General features: G+C 35.9%; 1 protein-coding gene across 15 annotated transcripts in view; it reads left to right on the top strand.

Moving 5' to 3' along the window:
* LOC109108995 (ryanodine receptor 1-like) overlaps positions 1-23,946 on the top strand; it is a 107,158-nt gene that overhangs the window by 74,198 nt on the left and 9,014 nt on the right. For 6 of the 15 annotated variants that reach the window (XM_042775088.1, XM_042775092.1, XM_042775089.1 and 3 more), the window contains 12 exons: positions 5,921-6,020; positions 8,049-8,128; positions 8,293-8,369; positions 8,539-8,612; positions 11,157-11,174; positions 17,436-17,516; positions 18,215-18,303; positions 18,528-18,656; positions 18,752-18,856; positions 22,360-22,389; positions 23,508-23,537; positions 23,846-23,927. In XM_042775088.1, the coding sequence (XP_042631022.1) occupies positions 5,921-6,020; positions 8,049-8,128; positions 8,293-8,369; positions 8,539-8,612; positions 11,157-11,174; positions 17,436-17,516; positions 18,215-18,303; positions 18,528-18,656; positions 18,752-18,856; positions 22,360-22,389; positions 23,508-23,537; positions 23,846-23,927 (895 nt within the window). The remainder of the gene's footprint in view (positions 1-5,920; positions 6,021-8,048; positions 8,129-8,292; positions 8,370-8,538; positions 8,613-11,156; positions 11,175-17,435; positions 17,517-18,214; positions 18,304-18,527; positions 18,657-18,751; positions 18,857-22,359; positions 22,390-23,507; positions 23,538-23,845; positions 23,928-23,946) is intronic. The other 9 variants (XM_042775102.1, XM_042775101.1, XM_042775097.1 and 6 more) reach the window with 4 other exon arrangements.

Here is a 23,946-nt window from a genome sequence, read left to right as displayed (position 1 = left end):
CCTATCGCCTATCACTATCACGTTTTAGTTTTCAGAGAGTGGTGTAACGTCCAACACCTTCTACCACCAACATCATGTGGTATCGGTAACACAGTCTCATAGCAGGTTGTAACTAATTTACACTATCAGTACTCTATTTTGGCAAATTCCATGGCTAATAGGTATGAGTATACGTTTTCGTATGATCTGCTTGTGCCTCACTGGGGGTTATGTTTAGGGTGGGGTTAGGAGTGGACCCTCATGCTTGCTTTTTTTTTTTCTAAAAATCGTATGTTTTTGTACAATCCACATCATATGAATGCATATAAAATTGCCACCTCAAAAAATAGTAACCGAATGCATTTAAAATGCTCAGCCATAAAATGGCTTTAACCATAAAATTTTGATTTTAGAATATTTGTGTTTAATAATTACTATACTTGACTATTGTTAATATCTAAATAATCCAATAATAATTTGATAATAAACATAAAATAAACATAAAGCATAATATCTACTGGTTAATCAAATTACACAGATTCATTTTGGCCTTGATAGTGTTGCAACAGAAAAACATCATTCTAAGAAGGATAAATGTTTAGGTTGTCATCTAGTAATCATCATAATTAACACATGGCATGAATGCTGCATAATTGTAAAATGAGTATTGTAGAATGTGGTGAAGATTTTATGAAGGCTGAAAGAATTTTCTGGATTCAGATCAGGCTTGTATGTGAAAACCTTGTGTGTCTCCAAAAGTGTGTCTCCATCTCTTTGTTTTGAATTTGAATCACGTTTACAGTAAAAGCCTGCACAGACACAAACACACACACACACACACACACACACACACACACACACACACACACACACACACACACACACACACACACACACATTCAAAAAAAGAACACACTTGACATATTTACATCTAAAACAACAGGAAAAAAAACAAACAAACAAAAATTTTTTTTAATTATTTACAAACATTATCTATACAGTATTAAGTCACACATTTTGTAGGACATGACCTGGCTCTCAGGGCAGGGTGGGAGTGGGTGGGGCTTCATGCTGGGGTGGGGATGCTTGGGTGCTATTAGGGGTGGGTTCAGCTTAAAAATCAGCTCGCTTGATGCATTGTATGTACTTGTATAATCCTTTTTGTCAACAGGGTATCATCACATCCAAATGTCAAATAAGTCACTTCAATAAATGTTCAACTCTACAGAGTTTATTTGTGAGATATATTATCAGTTTATTGTGAGATATATTATTGTTGTGAATATATACCAGAACAATTTGCTAAATACAATGCAATATCCTAAGTAGTCTTTAAATCATTGAAAATTAATAACATTAATAATCTCAGACAAGTATTCTGAATACAATAACTTCTAAAAAGTAGCCAATACTGCAGTGTACTCTTTTAGTTTTGGTTTTCACTAGGGCGGTTTTAAAATAAAAACAAATATGTTATACACTACCGTTCAAAAGTTTGTAGTCGGTAAATTAAAAAATAAATAAATAGTGCTGGGCAACGTTTAATCATGATTAATCGCATCGAAAATAAAAGTTTTTATTTACATATTATATGTGTGTGTACTGTGTATATTTATTATGTATACACATGCATGTATATAATAAATATACACAGTACACACATATATTATTTTAACAAAAACTTTTATTTTGGATGTGATTAATCATAATTAATTTGTTGCCCAGCGCTAAATAACTAATACTTTTATTCAGCTATTTTATTCACATTAAATTGATCGACCTGCAAAGAGATTTACAGTGTTAAGAAGATTTGTATTTCAATTAAATGCTGTTCTTCTGAACTTTCTATTCACATACAGTAGAATCCTGAAAAAAAAAAAAATAAAATTGTTAAAATAATAATATTATAATGTTAATAAAAAGTTACTTTAGAAGTATTTTGAGGAGCATTGATCAGCACAAGTCTTTTGTAGGACACGGGATCGACATTCAAGTTCACACTATCAACGAGAACAGCCGCTTGCAGTCGGGGGCGGAGTTGAAAACAAACACGTCAAGCCGGACACTTTCTGCTCCCGTTAGTGACACTCACGCTGTGTTTAAATACTTTATCACAGATGAAGTGAATTAAATGCAACATTTGTCAAATACACAGACGTTTCAGGAACCTTTTTTTATAAGCAACAGAAACACTTTTTATATACTGCTTAATACAGCGCCATCTTTTCAAGAATAAAGTTCAACATAATCATATGCTATTTAAATACTAATAAAGTGGGGGTATATATGCTTTTATCAGTGTTGTATGATAAACATGACGCAATACAACAGTGCGACTACAGTTAAAAATTTTTTTACCATTCTAAACACACAGATTTGTGCTCATTATTGGAATTGAAAATGTTTGAATAAACCCGAAACACACGTGATCGTTGTCATGCGGTGAATCTGGCCAATCGTGAAACAGCTGTGTCATCATCAGCGCTCCTGCAGTCGCTCCGGAGAAACTGCTGCGGCTGAGTCAGCCGGCTGCTCTCGAAACGCTCTCGTGGTACTTTGACGCCACACGTGACAGTCATATGGCGTCAGTGCCATCTCAAGTCGGACAAAATTTCTTACCAGCATACACTGCTTCAAGTCAGATTGCGATCGGTTTGCACAGGGCTGCATGAAGTTAAACGCACCTATTGACAATGGCAACTAAGCAATTGTACTGATTTCTGAAGGATCATGTGACACTCAATACTGGAGTAATGTCAGGATTGGACTATCTTTGTTGTGTTTCTCCCTCATGTGCCCTTATTTGGTCATTTGTCCTTGTTGTCTCTTAATTAGTCATTTTTCGTTAAGTCATGTATTTAGTTCCAGTCTGTGTGTTCCTCCTTTGTCGGGTCTACCAGTTGTACCAAGTGTGGATTTACCCTGTGTGTTGGATTTAATAAATGACAGTTTTATTTATCCACAGCTCCTTCGTTCCTTCCAGCAGCGTATCTTGACAGAAGACCAGACCAAAACAGTTAATTCTGCGTGTTTTCCCCTCCGTTTGTTTTCTGTTTTCCATTCAGTGCTTTTTGTTTCATAGTGTTTCCTTCCCCATGGATTCCCTCACCGCAAAGTTAACCTCCCTTGCCCGCAAAGACCGTTTCCTATTAGAGTATGCAGTTGAGTTCAGCCAGGTCAACGACGCTGCGTTAAACTCCCTGTTCTGGATCAGGGCCAACTACTACCGCCCCGTCGACCTCCCAGACACCACCGGACTGTGCTGGAGGGAAGCAATTATCCAGTGTATGGAGAGTGTCTACCCCCGATCTGGAACATAGCCAGACCCAGAGCCCAGCCCACCATCACCCCACTGCGCGGATCTCAAGCCCGAGCTCACCACTGACAGAGTGCCAGAGCCTGCGCGACCGACAAGCCATCAGATAGATGTGCGACAGAGCTGAGGATCGCCACGGAGCCAGAGCCTCACGGATTGTCAGATCAGGTGCGAGAGCCAGCTACAATGCCCGCCACAAGGGATAAAGCCATGGACAAAGAGAGCACGGAGAGGATCTCCGCTCCATGCGCCGTGGGTGAGGGTGATCTGAAAAGGGATTTGGGAGTATGCAAAGCAGAGGAAAACTTAATTGACTTGTATACCGACCTGCCCCCTTTCCTCCCTCCTCTGTCAGTGAACTATGTCCCTCCTGTTCCTGAGTTTAGCCCAGAGAAATTTCCTGTTCTCATGTCTAACCCAGAGAAAGTTCCTGTTCCCATGTCTAGTCCAGAGAAGGCTCCTATTCTTATGTCAAGCCCTGAGAGGGCTCCTGGTCCCAAGTTAAGCCCGGAGGCTCAAAAAGGACCGCCAACCCACCCTCTCCGGCCTCCTCGACCGCTGTCGTCTGGCAGCCCCTCTGCTCGCCCTCAGCCCACCATCAATACAGTGCAAGCTCTGCGGGTCTGCCATCCTCCATCGTCACAGTGGCTGCAGAATTCCTGGTCTCCACCTCCAGCCTCTAAGACCCAGACTCCACCTTGGCCCGTTGACCCAGTGGCTCCACCATAGCTCCTAGCTCCCTCCTCTCTGCCGTGGCCCATCAGTCCACTGGCTCCACCGGGCTTCCTTATTCCTCCGGCTCCGCCTTGGTCTGTCGATCGCCATCCATCGCTGTGCTTCGTCCCTCCGGCTCTGTCAGGCTCCTCCTTGATCCTCTGTCGCTCTGGCTCCACTGCGGCCTTCTGTATCCCCGCCTCTACCTCGGTCACCGGAGCCATCTGCTCCACCTTGGCCCTCCGGATCCTCCTGGAGTAATATCTCCGCTATCAATGGTCGTCCCCTGGAGTCATCAGCCCTTCCTCCTCCATGGCTCCTCCCTCCGTTGGCTCCACCGTGGGTCACCATGTTGGCTGTGGACTGGGTCCCACCGAGTCATCCCTCCTGTCATCTCCCTAGCTCCTTCCTCCATCTGATCTGCACTGGCTCCTCCTGTTTCCTTCTTTCTCCATCATCACCTCACTGGACTCTGTCTGCTGGCCCCCTCCCGGGTGTCCGTCCTCCTCCTGAGGCTCCTCCCAGTTCCCAACTGTCCCTCCCTCTGTTGGTTCTATGGCGCGAGGACGCGCCTTCCGGGAGGGGAGTGAAATGTCAGGATTGGACTGTCTTTGTTGTGTTTCTCCCTCATGTGCCCTTATTTAGTGATTCCTGTTCCTGTACTCGTTGTCTCTTAATTAGTCATTCTGTTCACCTGTGTTCCTCCTAATTGCATCGTTAAGTCAAGTATTTAGTTCTAGTCTGTGCGTTCCTCTTTTGTCGGGTCTACCAGTCGTGTACATGTGTCATCCTTCCCTTCCAAGTGTGGATTTACCCTGTGTGTTGGATTTAATAAACGACAGTTTAGTTTATCCACAGCTCCTTCGTTAATTCCGGTAGCGTATCGTGACAAGTAATGGTTGGTGAAAGGAATAAATGAAAGGAATAAATAATTTTTTTTAAAATTGCATCTATTACAAGAGAAAACTGTCAATTTAAATTGTAATAATATTAGACAATATTAGTGTTTTTACTGTATTTTAATAAATGCAGCCTTGGTGATCATATGGGACTTCCTTCAACAATTCTAACATTTAAAATTTTGCTGAACCCAAATTTGAATGGTAGTGTATGTTTCATAATTGTACAGTTTCATCTGTTACAGTTTTGCTGGAATATTCATTTTAATTTTCAATATTAGTTTTCTATTTACTTTTAATTATAAATTGAAAACACCTTAATACTCTGTAATGTATTATGTAATACTTATGTAATAAGCTGCTGTGAGCTGATAGAGCAGTCGAGGTGTGAGGGTTTGTAAGAAAGTACAGCACCCAGCTGTATGATGCAGTTAAAACAGAGGGAAGAGCCAGTATCATCATACAGATGTGCCTCACTGTTTAGGGAGAGCAGGTCTGCTCGCTGTAGTCTAACGTGTGTGCCAGTCAGCAAATGTGAACAGCTCCAATAACGGACACATGACTAATAGCACTTGTGTTTTGGATGAGAAAGAGTGTGTAAGATGTGTATATGTAGATGAATGAAAAAAAAAAGCGGCAATTAAGAAGTAAAAACTGGTATAAAAACAGTTCACCACTTTTTCATTAATAATTTTAATACAAGACATTTTCTCAGGTATTCATAAATAGCTTTTTTTAACTTCTTTACTAGATAAAACTTTTGTAAACTTTACTAGATAAAATGTTATCATCCTTCTTATATAACATCTAGTTCATATATATATATATATATGCATATTGCATATTAGCATATACACTATATGTATAGAAAAATGCAAAAAATGGCATCATCAGGACACAGGACATTGTTTGGTTTATGAGCAAGTGTGTGCATGTGTGATGGATGGTCGTGGGGCAGGGGTATTTAAAACTAGGGATCATTCTGACTAGACTGTTTGTTTCCATCTAACAGGAGAAGGAAATGGAAAAGCAGAGGCTTCTTTACCAGCAATCCCGTCTACATGACCGTGGAGCGGCTGAAATGGTTCTGCAGATGATCAGTGCTTGCAAAGGTGCACACACAATCACTCACGAACACGCGCATTTGGATTATAACAAAAACAAAAAGTAACTATTTTTAGTTTTCACTATTTTTAGTAACTATTCTATTTGAAATAAATGCTGTTCTTTTGAATTTTCTATTCTATTCAAAGAATCCTGAAAAAAATCTTCAAAGATTTCACAAAAATAATACAACTATTACAGCAGAACAACTGTTTTCAACAACATAATAATAAGAAATATTATGGTAACACTTTCTGTGAAGCCCATATTTATAATAAATTATAAGAATTTCTTAAAGGGTACATAACATATACAGTTTCACCTAATCCCATGTTAATCTTGAGTACCTATAGAGTAGTACTGCATCCTTCATATCTCCAAAAAGTCTTTAGTTTTATCATGTTTATAAAAGAAAAATAGAGCTCTCCGATTCTCTCTGGAAAAAGCCGAGCTCCTGGAGGCGTGCCGTGGGCGGAGCTATAATACTGATGTTTCGTGTTGTTTCCATTAACATATATTCACTTATGTGCGGATTTCCAACAAAAGACAGAAATCTGATGCAGTTGTACTTACATGAATGGGGTCTTTTATCACTGGGACCGCTCCATGTTTTAATAGCAAACTATGTGCAAATCCAGCGTCGACCTGGGCCTTGTTTATAAAACATTCGTCACTGAAATGACGAAAACACACAAACGCACTTGCTACACTCCGTTGCTGCCCCGAAAAAAAAACTGCATCCACTGTTCGTGTAACACTGGGTTCTTTGCGAAGCTGAACATAGTAAACTTTCCCTCACATCCAAAAGCACACTTATTTGGAGACATTCTTGAGCAAATCCTATGCAGCGCTGCTGAGGATTTCCCGATGAAGCGTGTTGATGGGCGCGGTCTCGCTCTCCTCTGGTCGACGTGTGCACGGGCGCGCTTTTCAGAGAGAAATGCTCATATAAGGAGTTCCACCACTGTCTACATCATTAAATCCAAAATCAAAAAAAAAAAAAAAAACAGCCGAAACTTCTACCAACCCAGAAGTACGATTTGCGGCACAGAAATTCTCAGTCATTCTTCCAAATTATTTTGAAGAATCCATCTCTTTAACACTGTGAACAACTCTGAATACACGAAACACCATTGTAGCCCCCCTTTAAGGCATTGTATTGAATGCATAATGTATTATAAAAAATCCTTATAGTATGTTGTATCATCTCATGAGTAATCATAACAACAGTTTTAATGCATTATAATATTTACTTATTTGTGGTTATAGCTTTTAAGATGTTTATTTATAATACAAAATGAACACAGTGCATCCACTTAACTAACAATGGATTATATTTCCCATAGTTATAATGTATTATAAATATCATATCTTGCCATTGTTAACTTGTTACTTTACTAAAAGCAGACAAAGACTGCTTATAAATAACAACAGCAACAATAATAAACATAAAAATATATTTTTTTTCTTAAAGATCAGATATCAGTTCAGATTAATATTTTTATTGAATTGTTTTTATCTTAATTGTAATATCAATAAGATAGTACTATAGATACTGTACAGATCTTAAATAAATAATGTCAAGATATGAAACTTATAATCCATTAGAAATTAAGTGGATTTAACACGGTGTTTATTGCATGTTATAAATAAACATACTATTAAAAGTTATAACCACAAATAAGTAAGTTTTATAATGTATTATAATTATTGTTATAATTATTTATGACTTGAAACAACATATTATAAGTTGTTGGGGTTTTTTTTATAATGCATTATGCATTCATGATAATGCTTTAAAAATACCCTTATAATGTGTTATAAATATGGGCTTCATGTAAAGTGTTACCTTAGTGGTTTTACTCTAGTTTTGATCAAATAAATGCAGCCTTGGTAAGCATAAGGGACTTTTTTCAAACACAAAAAAATCTTATTGTATGGCCGATCTTTTTAGAAAATACCCTTAACCAGTTTGACTAACAATCACACAAGCTTTGGTCAAATAAAATTATGTCTCTTCTAATGTGATGTTTTAGGTGAAACGGGAGCCATGGTGTCCTCTACTCTCAAACTTGGCATCTCCATCCTCAATGGTGGCAACAGTGATGTTCAGCAGGTCAGCGGATAGCACTCTCTCTATTAGTACAAAGAATGTACCTGTGTAATCTCATAAATTAAGTTGCCATGCTAAGCTTAAGACCTGGTTGTTTTCAGAAATAATCACATGAACAGATTAACTCGATGCAACATTGACAAAACTGTCTTGATGTCTTGTGACAGAGGATGTTGGACTACCTGAAAGACAAGAAAGATGTGGGCTTCTTCCTCAGCCTACAGGCTCTCATGCAAACCTGCAGGTACATGGCCATCACTTTCTTTTTCTTTATTGTTAACTTTGAAAAGATGTATGTTATTTCTTTGATAATTATGTTGAACTTTACTAATATTTGCAATGAAGAGTGTCTTCTACAGTGCTGTCTATGGGTAGATGTATAATATTAATATGATGGTTTGTGTGTTTTACAGTGTTCTGGACCTGAATGCATTTGAGAGACAGAATAAGGCCGAGGGTCTTGGGATGGTGTCAGAGGAGGGCTCAAGTGAGTCTAACCCCACTGACACCCCAGAACATTAAATAGCATTTGCATCGTACGGTCACTCTCATTTTTTTTTATTGTAAGAGTTTAAGACCTATTCACACCACTTCTTATTTTTCAGCATGGAAAATTCCAAACATTTACAACAAGATTTAAATGAGAACAGGTGTAAAAACTCCTCCATGCTGATTCATCTTACTATGACTATGGGTCTTTTTTTTTCTTTGGTGTGTTATCGTATGAAAGTTGGTGTTAGCAAGCCTTATAAGAAATTGCATAGGTTAAATTAAATGTTGTTATTTTCATAAATACAATAACATTTTCATAATTATTGCGTAGATTGTTGGTTTATCATATGTCCATACTGAAAGTAAATAAATAAATATATATTATTATTATTATTATTATTTATTTATTTATTTATTTCAGTATGGACAATAATTAAATAAATTCAGTGCACACAGATTGAAGTAGTTTAAGTCTTTGGTTGTGATGATTTTGGCTCACATTTAACAAAAACCCACCAATTCACAATCTCAACAAATTAGAGTATGGTTACATGCCAATCAGCTAATGAACTCAAAACACCTGCAAAGGTTTCCTGAGCCTTCAAAATGGTCTTCAGTTTGGTTCACTAGGCTACATAATCATGGGGAACACTGCTGATCTGACAGTTGTCCAGAAGACAATCATTGACACCCTTCACAAGGAGGGTAAGCCACAAACATTCATTGCCAAAGAAGCTGGCTGTACACAGAGTGCTGTATCCAAGCATGTTAACAGAAATTTGAGTGGAAGGAAAAAAGTGTGAAAGAAAAAGATGCACAACCAACCGAGAGAACCGCAGCCTTATGAGGATTGTCAAGCAAAATCGATTCAAGAATTTGAGTGAACTTCACAAGGAATGGACTGAGGCTGGGGTCAGGGCATCAAGAGCCACCACACACAGACGTGTCGAGGAATTTGGCTACAGTTGTCGTATTCCTCTTGTTTAGCCACTCCTGAGGTGTCTTACCTGGGCTAAGGAGAAGAAGAACTGGACTGTTGCCCAGTGGTCCAAAGTCCTCTTTTCAGATGAGAGCAATTTTTGTATTTCATTTAGAAACCAAGGTCCTAGAGTCTGAAGAAAGGGTGGAGAAGCTCATAGCCTAAGTTGCTTGAAGTCCAGTGTTAAGTTTCCACAGTCTGTGATGATTTGGGGTGCAATGTCATCTGCTGGTGTTGGTCCATTGTGTTTTTTACCAAAGACACTGCACCCGTTTACCAAGTCATCTTCCTTCATGCTTCCTTCTGCTGACCAGCTTTTTGAAGATGCTGATTTCATTTTCCAGCAGGATTTGGCACCTGCCCACACTGCCAAAAGCACCAAAAGTTGGCTAAGTGACCATGGTCTTGGTGTGCTTGACTGGCTAGCAAACTCACCAGACCTGAACCCCACAGAAAATCTATGGGGTATTGTCAAGAGGAAAATGAGAAACAAGAGACCAAACAATGCAGATGAGTTGAAGGCTACTGTCAAAGAAACCTGGGCTTCCATACCACCTCAGCACTGCCACAAACTGATCACCTCCATGGCACGCCGAATTGAGGCAGTAATTAAAGCAAAAGGTGCCCCTACCAAGTATTGAGTACATGTACATTAAATGAACATAATTCCCAGAAGGCCAACAATTCACTAAAAAATGTTTTATTTGTTGTTGTTGTTTTTTTTTTTTTTTTTTTATTTTTTATGAAGTATTCTAATTTGTTGAGATATTGAATTAGTGGGTTTTTGTTAAATGTGAGCCAAAGTCATCCCAATTAAAAGAACCAAAGTCTTAAAGTACTTCATTCTGTGTGTATTGAATTTATTTAATACACACACACACACACACATATATATATATATATATATATATATATATATATATATATATATATATATATATATATATATATATATATATTCATTTCCTAATCAGTATTTGTCTTATTTTTTGTAAAAAAAAATATCTTACTTCAGAAGACACATTGTATAGGATAATTACACTTGTTTTCAGAAAATATATATTTTGAAGTTTCTTTTTCTTAGCCCATTGGCTTTTTTTTTTTACTTGTTTTATGCATAAATCTAACAAAATTAAATGAGGTGCATGCTTAAAACTTAATTTGCCATTGGCAAAAGAAAAATAAATATAATTAAATATACAGTATATTTCTTGAAAACAAGTGTTAATATTTTAAAAAAATATATATATTGTTTAAGGAATTTATTTTTGGCAGTTTTGTACTTTATCATGTGAATGTATTATTAATTTTTGGGCCCACAGGAAACATTTCCACTCTGTATGTGTAAGACTCAGACTCTGTTTGTGTAAAAGTGTTTAATGTGCATTATCTTTGTTAGTGTATCTGTTTGTGTCAGTCTGTTGTATTTCCATGCCAGAAGCCTACAGTCTTACAGTGTCCAACTCACTGCCTCTCTCTTTCTCCCTTCCACCATCACTCCATCCCCAACCTCCCCATATATGCCTCTCCTCTCCTTCTTTCCCCCTTCTTGTTTTTCAGCCATCAAGCTAGAACGCGGTAAATAATCTTGTCTCTATATAATTATCATCACTTCTTCTTTCTATCTGTCCCATCTCCTGTCTTCCTCCTTTTTTCAGCTTTTAAATTGTGAAGATCTCCTCTTGTTGGCGTGTATTTTACCTGCATTTCATTTCGCGCTCAAGGGGAACTTAAAAGAGAACTGTTCAGTCATTGCAAAGGTTTTGGGGCAGCCAACTCCTTTACGATTTTTCTAAAACAATGGACGGATTCCACATTATCAAACTATGTTATACAATTCTCATGATACTTTTATTGGATTCTGTTTTCAGAGAAGTTTTCTATTACAGTTTATCCTGTGTTGTGCAATGGCTGTAAATTCTCTTTGCGCTTTGCCCTTGAGTGCTGTTACAGATCTACTGTAACTCCAACATTCATTGACTGATTGAGAGGAAAGAAGGACATTTGTCTTTTCTTTTCTGATCAGTTTTCTCTGAGGAGATCACAGAGAACTGTGGTGACCAGTGTCACCAACATCATGAAATGATTTGCAGATACAGGAAAGCCCCCAAGTCCTTTATGCTTAGTAATGAGCCATCTAACATTATTTGAACCATTCCCTCAAATAATGAGCTGCCATGTTTACTTCAGAAGGACAAAAGCATCTGACATGTCACAGTATTGTATAGAAATGATCTAGTTTTTAGTCTGTAGAGTATTTTTAACCTTCATTAGTGGTCATCCGTAACATCAACAAAACTCATCTTCCTTTTCATAGTTTGCCCAGATTTGGTCTCCTTAAAAAAATTAAATAAAATGTTCTTAGTGTTGCTATGCAAACCTCTTCTTATGCACAACAGGGTGAAAAATGACCTGTTTTCATGTCCTACATTATTTCATGCATAGCTTTTTTTTAATTATTTTTATCTTTTGAAATAATAAATTTATTTCAGCATTTAATATTCCCCGATCTAATAATTCCATGATCCATGAATATCCAAAATGTCTTGTTTACAACAACCACAAATTATTATTTTAATTTTTCCTAGGTTTTGTGTTACTACATCAAGTTTACACACATAGTGATCATCGCACATACATACATCATACTAAAATTGAACTGTAGTGTATTCTAGTGAATGTGATTGAATATAAAACTGACTAAATAAAATCACGTGGGTTCAGTGACATCTCAGATTGCCATCTCAGTGCTTACATGCCTCACAAATAACAACTACAAGTTTGTGCTACTTGCACACAGGTCTGTTGCACTGGGAATGCCAGCTGCTGACTTTTCTGTCTTTGGCAGTTGGGCAGATCCTGCACCTCTTCCTCTTCGTTTGGTCCTTGTAGGTCCAAAATTGTTACTTTTCAAGAACACTGACAGACTTAAAGGGTGACCAAAAGCATTGATTTATGACAAAAAATAAAATGATGAAATACAGAGTTACAAAGTTTCTGCCTGACAGTGATGATATATATACTTGTATATAATAACATTTCTATTTCAATTTTTATTTTGTTGCGCTAGCTATCATTAGCTAGCTAGAATAGAATATTGCTGCGTCCCAATTCAAATACTATCCATCCTAAATACTATTCAAAATTATAATTAGTATTTCCCAAATCATAGTATGTTGAAATAAGTATTCCAAAGGTACCCTGATGGTTTACTGCTTCCGGTAGAAATTCGAAGTGCAGATCTGTGCACACTCTTATGGCTAATATTGCCCACAATGCATTGCGTGGTGGATGAGGATTTGATTAGAACTACTAACATGCATAAAAAAAAAAAAATAATAATAATAAAAAAACTACAAACATGGCGGATATGCGAGACAGAAGGACAACTAAATAATCAATATCTAACCTTGAAAAAATATTTATTTAATGTTATGCACGTTTTATTTAATCTGCAGCAACACTGTGGACTTTATAATGATACGTTTGGTCATCAACTTTTAAATGCATCATTATGCAAACATTCTTTGGCATGATAGACCCGCGACTGGCAGATAATCGTGCCTCTTAATTTCTCTCCAATACGGTAGTATATTAAATTAAACGAAATATGGATAATCTTAACTTTGACAAGATGATTGACAGTGCAGTAAATGGTGAGAGGATGCATGTAACAAAGCAACAGAGTGTCCACTAAAGAAGCAGCTATGACGATGTAGTATGTCCCAAAGCTTGGCTACTATTCTGCTACATACTCAGAAGTATGTACTTATTCTTCACAAAAAGAGTAGATACTTATAGGGCATAGTATAAGTAGGCGAATTGGGACGCAGAATATGTCAACAAGAAGCTAGCTAATAGTATTGGACATGTTTCTCTTTGTCACCAGTATTTCAAGGTCAAGGTAACCTTAGCCTAACATTCATATATTATGTCCAGTTATCTTTCAAAATATATCAAATATTTTCTGATGAATAAATAAATAAACAATACGACTTGCATGCATCAAATATACAAAAGCATCCGTTTTTTTTTGTTGTGTGTTTTGTGTTTTGATTTTTTTATTTTGTGGCAGGTAAATAGTTTGCAAAAAAATTAGCAAATATCACTAGAGGTACACATAGGTAATTTTTGTGTTGTAACTTAATTTTTGATGTAGAAATTCAAAAACTGTTATACGTCGACATAAGTTCGTTTTCCCTCCCCTCTCGTTATAACGACTTAATTTTAATTTATCTCGACATAACGAAAGTTAAAACGACTTAATTTCTCTACAGATAAATTCAGCAAAGAAAACTGCGCCAGCATGATTGGCACTAAATACCTGGAATAAATACGTGGGTCATTTTAGACCCATGTTATGCACTTATAGGAGAAGTGGTACGCGGACCTTCTCGTGATCGGTAAAATATTTGTGCAGTCTTAAGTTTTTACTTTCATTTATTGCATTCATAAATGTTAAATGCTTACACGGTTTATTAGTATTTATGTGTAAGAGTTCCTGCTAGATGCATGATCTTTCCCCATGCGCATTCTTGACAATATTGCATAACCTGCCAATCAAAACCAAACATCACATCTGTTTGAAAACTTTATATTAGATTTGTTTCTTTAAACAAGCCTGCAAATTAATTAAATTTAATTTTAAGTTAAAATGATTGGCCACTAACAGCGGAACATTTCAGATACAGTATAGACGATTTTACTTGATGTATGATGTGCTTCTTTTTCCATCCTACTAATCTAGATTGTGGCCAAAATGTAATGAATTAAATGTTTATGTAAAAAACACTAGTAATTTATTCAGTTTTTTGTTTCTATAATTGTTGTAAGGCTGATACTTTTTTCTACACACACACACATCAAACATGCAAGGTTAATTATCTAAATTGAAGCTTGTAACACACATAGCATCTGCACACATAATGAAATGTAACCATTACTGTATATATAATTTTATTCATAGAAAGGGAAATTCTAGTGAGTATTTTGGGTTCATCATTCTAATGGCCGTGTGAGTATAAAATGTTTTAATGTAGCAAAAACAAAACGTTTTGTACTGTCCTACAAATCAACTGTGATTGATCCCATTTATTTATAAAGTATTGTAGACGTTAAATACACCTATCCAAGCAAAATTTGCGTTGAATCATTTTTATGAACACTGCAATGGAATCAGAAGCCTGTAAAGTTGGTCTCGTTTTAAAGCAAAGAAAACTTCATGTCGGGTTATTTGGCAAAGTGGAACTTTCGTTATGTTCAGAAAATTAAGTCGTTATCACAAGAGTTAAAAAAATTTAAATTACTGCTAAATCAAATTCGCTACATAGTTTAATTTTTGTGGTGTAAAATTTGATGTATAAATACTAAAAACTGTGTCTTACTCTAAAGTTGGTAACAGATATTACTTAATACCTTGTGTGTTTAAATAATTATGTTTCAATGATTCAGCAAAGAAGCTGATATGATTGGAATAAACACAGGGAATAAATACGGGAGATTTTATTTGCGGAAAGGTAGTGGTATACCACCATCTGTTATTGGGAAAATATTTGGGAACTTAAGATTTTTTTCAAGAATTGCACTTTGGAACATTTTTACACGTTTCTTAGTATTTATCTTAAGAAGATTTTCGTGAATCTGGCCCCTAGCGAATCCTTAGCAATATTGAACCCCAATGAAGTCATCCAATTTTGAAAACTTTATGGAGAGCATTTCAAAGTTAAACAAGCCTGCAAAAAAATGAAAGTAATTGAAAGTTATATTGAACCCCAATGAAGTCATCCAATTTTGAAAACTTTATGGAGAGCATAACATACACTTTGACTATATGTTGACCACTCGCAGATTTAACATTCAGTCATGCTTTATAGTTAAATTTATTTTTTTATGACATAATAGTAGTATTTTTTTTATTATTTTTATTGTTATAATTTATTGTATTATTTTGTAATTGCAGTTTATTTGCAGAGGTTATTTATCTATATTGTGTTTTAACAACATAGCAGCGCACTCATAAAAATGTAACCAGTGTCTGTATTTTTTTTTATTCTAATTTCTATTTATTTATTTTGGGTTCGATTTGAAGATTTGTGACACCTGTTATAAAATGTTTTAATTGTGTTTTTCTTTTAAGCTAACCTCATTTCCAGATACTTACTCTCAGACTGATATACTGTATATTGCCCACTAAACCTGTGTGATGTGTATTATATGTATTACTTCCCATTTCTTGACATTGACATTGCTTAATTTTTAGAAGATCATCCATTTTTTCTCCTCACAATGTTAATTTATGTTCTTCTTATTAGCCTTTCTCTTGTCAAATAGCATCTTATTCCATCACATATCCTTCGTAGCACATTACCCATAATCCACCAAGGCCCGAACGTTCTCTGGCTCATCTCTCCCCTCCCCTTCTCTCCCACACCTCCAGGAGTGCAGTAGATCTGTTTTGCATGATTGTGTGTCTGTGTGCTGTTTTTTCTTTAGGTCTTGTCTGAGAAGACCAAAACCCTTCTCCATTTGTGTCCCCTGTGAAGATCTCACTGTGTAGTGTGCCATTTCAGTGTCAGTTGTGTTTATCCATGTTCCATGTCTGTTATTTCCCTGTATATTTCTGTACACTGTGACATTTTTTTTTCAGTTAATGTATAAATGTCCGTTCAAAGTGGCCGTATTTTCAATGTGTGATCTATCAGACTGTATGTGTGTGTCTACTAGTGTTGCCATTCTGGGAGAGGGGAGGGCTTTAGTCTGTGGATTCAGTGTGGACGACAGGTCTCTGCCTCCCCTTTCCACATTTGCTGGTCTGCTCTGCAGTGAACAGCTAAACGGATGTGCCACAGCAGGTCTTTGTGGTTCTACTAACATGCTAATTGGGGCTGGAAGTGGTTATACTCACAGAACACACACACCTTAATCACCCTGAATACTGAAGGGACCGTTTATTATTTACCCGCCCTTGTGTAATTCCAAACCCATATGCTGTTATTTTTTCTATGAAACAAATTTTTTTATATATGTCAACTACAATTCAAAAGTTTGGGGTCAGTAAAAAATATATATGCAGATACTATTCAGAAATGATTAAAAAAGGATTCATTCAGTTGATCAAAAGTGACAGTAAAGACATTTATAAAGTAAAAAAAAAAAAAAAAACAGATTTCTGTTTTAAATAAATTTCTATTCATGAAAATCCTGAAAAATGCATTGTTTCCAGCACAAACGTTTTCACCATTGATAATATATAATATTTTAAAATATATTAAAAATAAAAAACAGTTATGTTTAATTGTATTTCCCAATACGCCTGTTTTACTGTTTTTTTATCAAATAAAACATTACAAAATCTTACTAACCCCATACTTTAGAATGGTTTTGAATTATAGTTTCTTGAACAGAATTCAAAACTTCCCTTCTGCAAGAACTCTGATTGCAGGGAAAATAGAATATGGGTTTAAAATGACACAAGGTAAGTAAACAATGACAGGAGTTTTATTTCTGGGTTAACTATCTATTATATGTGCAAGAGAAGAAATTTGTCCATCAGCATGGGCTGCGTTTCTTAAAAGCATCGTAAGCTAAGTTGTTCTCTGATCTCTGCTTGGGAAATGCAGCCCTGGTCTCATTCCTGTCTAGAGATATTTGGCACATTTTAATTCACAAATTAACCATTTTAGTCATTGAAATTAATTCTAAAAAAAACAAAACAAACATTTTAATTCATTTTATTTTACATTATAGGTCTAGTGTAGTTCACACTCTCACACAGTAAAGCACTGTTTAGGAGCTCTTCTCACACATTCATGCTGTGTGTATGTGTGTGTCCCTGTTTAGAAGAGAAAGTGATGGCAGATGATGAATTCACTTGCGACATTTTCCGCTTCCTGCAGCTGCTCTGTGAAGGCCACAACAACGGTGAGCTTCCTGAGATGTGGATTATTAGTTGTTGAATTATTTTGTTGATTTTTATGGTTAGTGAAGATGCTTTGTGTGTTAAAAAATAAAAGGTAACACATTACAATAAGGTTCCATTAGTTAATGTTAGTTAATGTATTAACTATCATGAACAAACAATGAACAATACATTTATTACAGTATTTATTCGTCTTTGTTAATGTTAATGTTAGTTAATGAAAATACAGTTGTTCATTGTTAGTGCATGTTAATTCACAGTGTGTTAACTAATATTAACAAGCACAACTTTTGATTTTAATGATGTATTAGTAAATGTTGGAATTAACATTAACTAAGATTAATAAATGCTGTAAAGTATTGTTCATTCTTAGTTCATTTTAACTAAAGTAGTTAACTAATGTTACCAAATGAACCTTATTGTAAAGAATTATCAGATAAGATATAAATGTTCAAATTCAATTTTCTGTTCATTGACGAATCCTGAAAAAAAAAAAATTGTATCATTAATGTAATAATATTTAATAATTTTTGTTTTTTTTTTGTTTTTTTATTGGTGAGTTTGTGGGCTTAGAGAACATTAAAAAAAAATTACCTAACCCAAACTTTTGGATGATAGTGTAAATGCATAGCATTACTAATAATACAAAAACAAAAAAAATAAATAAATCAGCCTGTTTTGAGTTACCATCTTTCTCCAGATTTCCAGAATTATCTGCGCACACAGACAGGCAGCACAACTACGATCAACATCATCATCTGCACTGTTGACTATCTGCTCAGACTGCAGGTACAGCTTCAGCTTAAGCTCGACTGTCTTCCTCTACACCCTATACAGCATCATAAAGTATACTAGTGCCAAAAGTATTCAGACACTTAAAAATGTGTTAATGTCATTGTGTTTGAGAACAAAAAAAGGGGGGCAGATGGCAAAAAACATTAGTGAAATGACAGCTTAAGTAAGCTTGGTGGTCTCTTATTTTCATCCTTACTCTGTCTTCATTCCCGTCTCAGGAGTCTATCAGTGACTTCTACTGGTATTACTCTGGGAAGGATATCATTGATGAACCAGGCAAGAGAAACTTTTCTAAGGCAATGATGGTTGCCAAACAGGTTTTCAACAGCCTGACAGAATATATCCAGGTACTGACGTCACTGCTATATGCAGTCGAGCTCTTTCAGACTTGCAAATTTCCGTCTTCAATATAGTTGATCTGTTTTTTGTTTCTCCACCGTAGGGTCCTTGTACCGGTAATCAGCAGTCTCTGGCTCACAGCAGATTGTGGGATGCCGTGGTGGGCTTCTTGCACGTGTTCGCACACATGATGATGAAGCTAGCACAGGTAGGAACACACATGTTGAGCGCACACAAACCCCTAAAGTGACTAATAAATCTTATTATATTGATCAGATTTATTGCACCAGAATTTTCCTGGAAAGGTTCCATCAACACTGAATCAGTATCATCTGTATGTTGTTTTATTTTGACATTAAAATACTTGTCATTGAGTTTTGCCTAATCTAAAACGAAACATAATTTCACCAACTTTAACACAGAGGAAATCAGAGGTGGAAAATGTTTTAAGATCAGGTATATTGGATGTTAAATCAGTTGAAAGCTTTTCTCAGACATTCCAAGTTGAGTTTATAATTTGCATTGAGCTTATAATTTGTGCATTATATATTTTATGATCAGAGTAGACTAATGAATAATATTTTCTCTGTTTTGGAGGTTGCATTTTTTTTTCAGCACTAATGTTTTGTTGTTACTATGCCTAGTCTAATTAATTAAATTATTTTATCTTATCCTTTTTTATATAAATAAGTTACTGATCTGTTTAGTAATTTGGTGTTGACTGTAGGGATGAGCGAGTACAGCATTATCTGTATCTGTATCTGTATCTGTTAACCATATGAATTATCTGTATCTGTACTATTATCACTGGGCGGGGCCTAACCCGAAGTGGGTTGGAAATTTTTAACCCGGAAGTGGGTCTGGTTTTTTGAACTTAAAAACGGGCAGGGCTTTAACCGGTATGTTATTTTAAGCATGCAATTGATAGGGGTTGATCAGAAATTGTTATATTTATTGATGATGATTAGAACAACTATTTACATGACATGTGTGATCAGCATTGAGCTTCAGATCAATGGTTTTATTATGATAATAAACGCAACTATTTACAGAACAAGTTTTGCAACACACTGAATCACAACATCTGTATGTTGTTGCAATTATGAAGTTAAATGTAATGAAGAAGAGTTTTCATCTAAAACATAACATTCTTTTTTAACTTTTAATTTTTTTATAATCAGAGGTGAAAATTTTTTTTTTGGTTATTTTTTATTTTTTTGAAAGCTTTTCCACACCAGGTATGTGTGTGTGTGTGTGTGTGTGTGTAGCTAATTAATTTGTAATATAGTTTTATATACCACAACTACCTTTATTATTTTTTATGTTTTACAGCAAGAAATAAGTGTCACTCAGTGCGTGAAGTCAAAAAACTGGTTAGAGCCAGCTGACGTTTAAAAAAGAAAAAAAAATCTCCGACAGGCAGAGACGCAATGCGAGTCGCATTCTACCAAGTAATTTGGTGTAAACACAAGCCCATTACCAAAACAGCTTACTGGTTAATAAGTAAGTATCTACCAAACCAAAGTAAAAAACTGTACTCGCACTGAAGAACACCTAACCCGAAAGTGGGTGACCCGCGAACCCGCGAAGTGAGTGGTCTGGTTGACTTAAAGAGAGAGAGCTTTAGCGCTGTTCTCCTTTTCAGGTTCTGTGATGAGTGAGCAAAGGTTGCTCAGAAATTGTTATATTTATTGCTGATTAGAAAACTATTTACATGACACAGCATCACATTGAGCTTAGGTCAATAGGGGAGGGGCACTGTGACTAGCCTATCACAGAAGGGGAGGGGCAAATCATACAACCCAATGAGAATTTTAAGTTAAATAATCCGAACACAGAATTCAGTGTTGCCAACATAGCGACTCTTTCGCTTTTTAACGACTTTTCAGACCCCCTTAGCGACATTTTTCGGAAAAAAAAGCGACTAGCGACAAATCTAGCGACTTTCTTGGACCAACCTTATTTAGTCTCTGAGACAGTATGTGTGTGTGTACTGTGCACGAGCGCGAGGTCTCTCTTTCCAGCGCACACACACATTTTCTCTCTGCATCTGCTTTTGTTTTCATGCGAGCGCAGAGAGAAATTCAGTAAAAAAATATATTCTGTTGTGCGTAAGTCAAAAACTGTTCTGTTACAGCCAGCTGACGTTGTAAAAAGAAAAAAAAAAAATCTCCGACAGGCATTAGACAATGTACGTGAGTCGCATTCTAGACCATGCGTCCCATATCTAAACAAGCAGGTAATGTCGTTAAGGGAACTCTACATGTTAATAATAAGTACTACGTTGTTTGTAAAAAACAAAACATTGAAACTGAAGAAAATAACGTTAACGGGAAAAACAGTTTGAGTTTAGATGCAAGAGAGAGAGAGCGCTGTTGCTCCATTCAAATCTGTATGTAAGCACAGGGAGGCAAGAAACAGCAACGCACTTACGTCATGAATATGCTATTTAAAGTATGACGTCATCTAGCGACATTTGGCGACTTTTTCAGGCACGGTTTTAGCTACTTTCCATTGAAAGAAGTTTAAAACACTGTTATTTAATCCGTGACTCGTATTACTCGTATAATACTTGTACTCGGCAAAAGTACTTTATCTGTACCGGATACTCGTTTCAGCCTCAACTCTAGTTGACTGTGTTTATTAACTTCCTGAGTACGGGTGTTCGATTCCAGGTTTTTCAGAGTTGACTCCACCTCCTGACTCTCACCATAAGAGTCGATGGAATCAACACCTCGACTCCATTTACTTTACATCAAAACAGGGTCAGAAATAATACAAGATTTCAGTCATTACTAAACACTTAATTAACGACTCCGACTGTAGGGCTATTCAAAGTTGAGAAATCGACTCTTTTGGAGTCGACTCCCCATCACTATTCCTGAGTCAATTTCTGCCTCTTATATTATTAATTATAGATTTAGAAGAAACCTTATTGGAGTTATTAAAGCATATAAAGAAACTCGGTTGTTAAATTTCTTTGGAGTTTCATATATTTTATCAGAAGCTTTTCTAAACTGTAATTAAGATTTTAATTGTGGTGTGAATAGAATTTTTCTGATTGTGGTGTGTACTGGTTAATCACTGTTTATAGTGTAATATTCCAGTAACTATTTCCAAACTGGATTATAGTGGATTACCAAATGGATTGTATTTCACACTCTTGATATTCTAATATATAAATGTTTAGTCCAGTATCACCACTAATCCATGAATGTGGAACATGTTCACAGTGTGACGTGAATGTTGATGCTCTAGTAATCTTTACTCATGTGTTGTTTCTCTTAACCTCTCTGTTGTGTTGTTGGATTTTGTTCTAATATTTGTTACACATCTTGTACCCATGTACTGCATTTTTGTATTTCTTAAAATTGAGAATCTCTCCCACTCGCTCAGGCTTCAAAAATATGAATGTAGCTGACAGTGAAACATTTAATTGTCTGTTGAAAGATCAGTGCCCACGTCAAAGTTGCTTCATCACCAACAAATTGACACGGTTGTGTTTTATATTATAGGTGAGGCCAAAAAGAGGCAACATATACTAAACATACTTAATTTTAATACAAAACACGTCTGCATATGTAGAAGTGAGAAACTATCAAAAGCAGACATGCAAATGAAAAAAAAAGAGAGAGTGGGAAATACAAAATACAAAAATGTATTAAAAATGTTGATGGGTAACATTTTTTTTCTGATGTGTAATCCTGCCAGATGCACCCTGACCAAGGACTCCTAAATGGCGTAAGGATCTTTGTTTTTGCTTCCATCTTAAGCACTTTTGTACTGCTTTTCACACGTACACAGTGCACAGAACAGTTTCTTCTTCGCTTCCTGTTTCTGTTGTATTGCTTATGTGTCGGCACATTTTCTGCAAGTGTTTTCACTTGCATTTTTTTTTTCATGTACATTCCCTCTGATAACACATTATCAGTGTTGAATTTCTGAAAGAAGTCTTAACCTAGTTGGGTCTATTTTGAAATAGCCTACTGGAGCTGAGGGAGGTGTCACAATGCCGTGTTCCTGCTGTTGCTCACTTGTAGAGGAAATTGATTTCCTTCGACCTGCACTATGTTACTCTTTTCATATGCAGACATACATATGTTCTCAAGAAAATCTGTACAATACTGAATTAATCTCACAAAACCTGTCAAGATCACGTCCAGGTCACATTTTAAAACGTATGAAATAATATTATATATGTTTCGTTTACTTTTGTTGCAGTGTGTGTCTGTGTGTGTGTTTACCAATATTAGCCTAAACCAAATGATATTCATTATAATATTGTATTATGAACTTATAAATATATAATATACATTTGTTTTTATTATTATTAATATTGCATTAAACTTTTCATGACAAGATAATCAAAAATAGACTTAATTTTCTTTTAAGCTATATACCATTTCTCTTTTTCTCTCTTTTGATTTTGCTGTGAAATATCAAAAAGGTTTTGTGAGATTCATCTAATCTTTCTTAATGTATATGTGCAGGCCTTTGTGCTCTTTTGTTGTTATACATGTTAGTGCATATATTGTGTTTGCAGATGTGTGTGATATTGTTCTGTATGAAAGTTTTTGTGTCTGCTGGCATACCTTCGTAATATGCTTTTAGACCATCAGCTAAGCACATATAAAATGTGCTTGCAAATAACCTAGATATTTATTGTTAATACTTGAAATGACATATTATAGTGCTTTATGTTAATATTTTGTAGATACAATGTCATAAAGAATATGATAGCCGTCAACTATGCCAGGAGCTGATGTTTATCTTCATATCGTCTTTAAATGTCTCTGTGTTAGATGATAGGTTACAGTATGTGATGCTATGTTTGTGTCTGTTTATAAACGCAAACCCAGGATCATTTCTGGAGTAGAACACATTCTGAGGTAAGCTGAGTGTAGGTGGACTATCCCAGTAGTTCTATCTCCCACATCGCCCCATAAAATAAAACGCATGCCAGAGATGGTAGTTATGCCACTAAAATCAAATTTAACCTAATCAGGATACTTGGTATTCTTGGTACATCTCTTTTCATGGTTCCATGGTGCATATCATATTAAAAACTACGGAGAACCAGTTCTAAGCAATATGAACTGAAAGGTCCTTTATGCTCTCCAACAGTGAGAGTTTGAGACATTTTGTGAATTATGATTTGTTATTTTTTTGTATGTCTGAATTTGGTTGTGTGAAACAGGACTCCAGTCAAATTGGTCTGTTGAAGGAGCTTCTGGATCTGCAGAAAGATATGGTGGTGATGCTTCTCTCTCTACTGGAGGGTAAGCGATATCTGTCCAT

This window comes from Cyprinus carpio, chromosome A18 (assembly GCF_018340385.1).
Source record: "Cyprinus carpio isolate SPL01 chromosome A18, ASM1834038v1, whole genome shotgun sequence".
In the NCBI taxonomy this organism is placed as follows: domain Eukaryota; kingdom Metazoa; phylum Chordata; class Actinopteri; order Cypriniformes; family Cyprinidae; genus Cyprinus; species Cyprinus carpio.
This window is presented reverse-complemented; position numbering and strand designations above follow the sequence as displayed.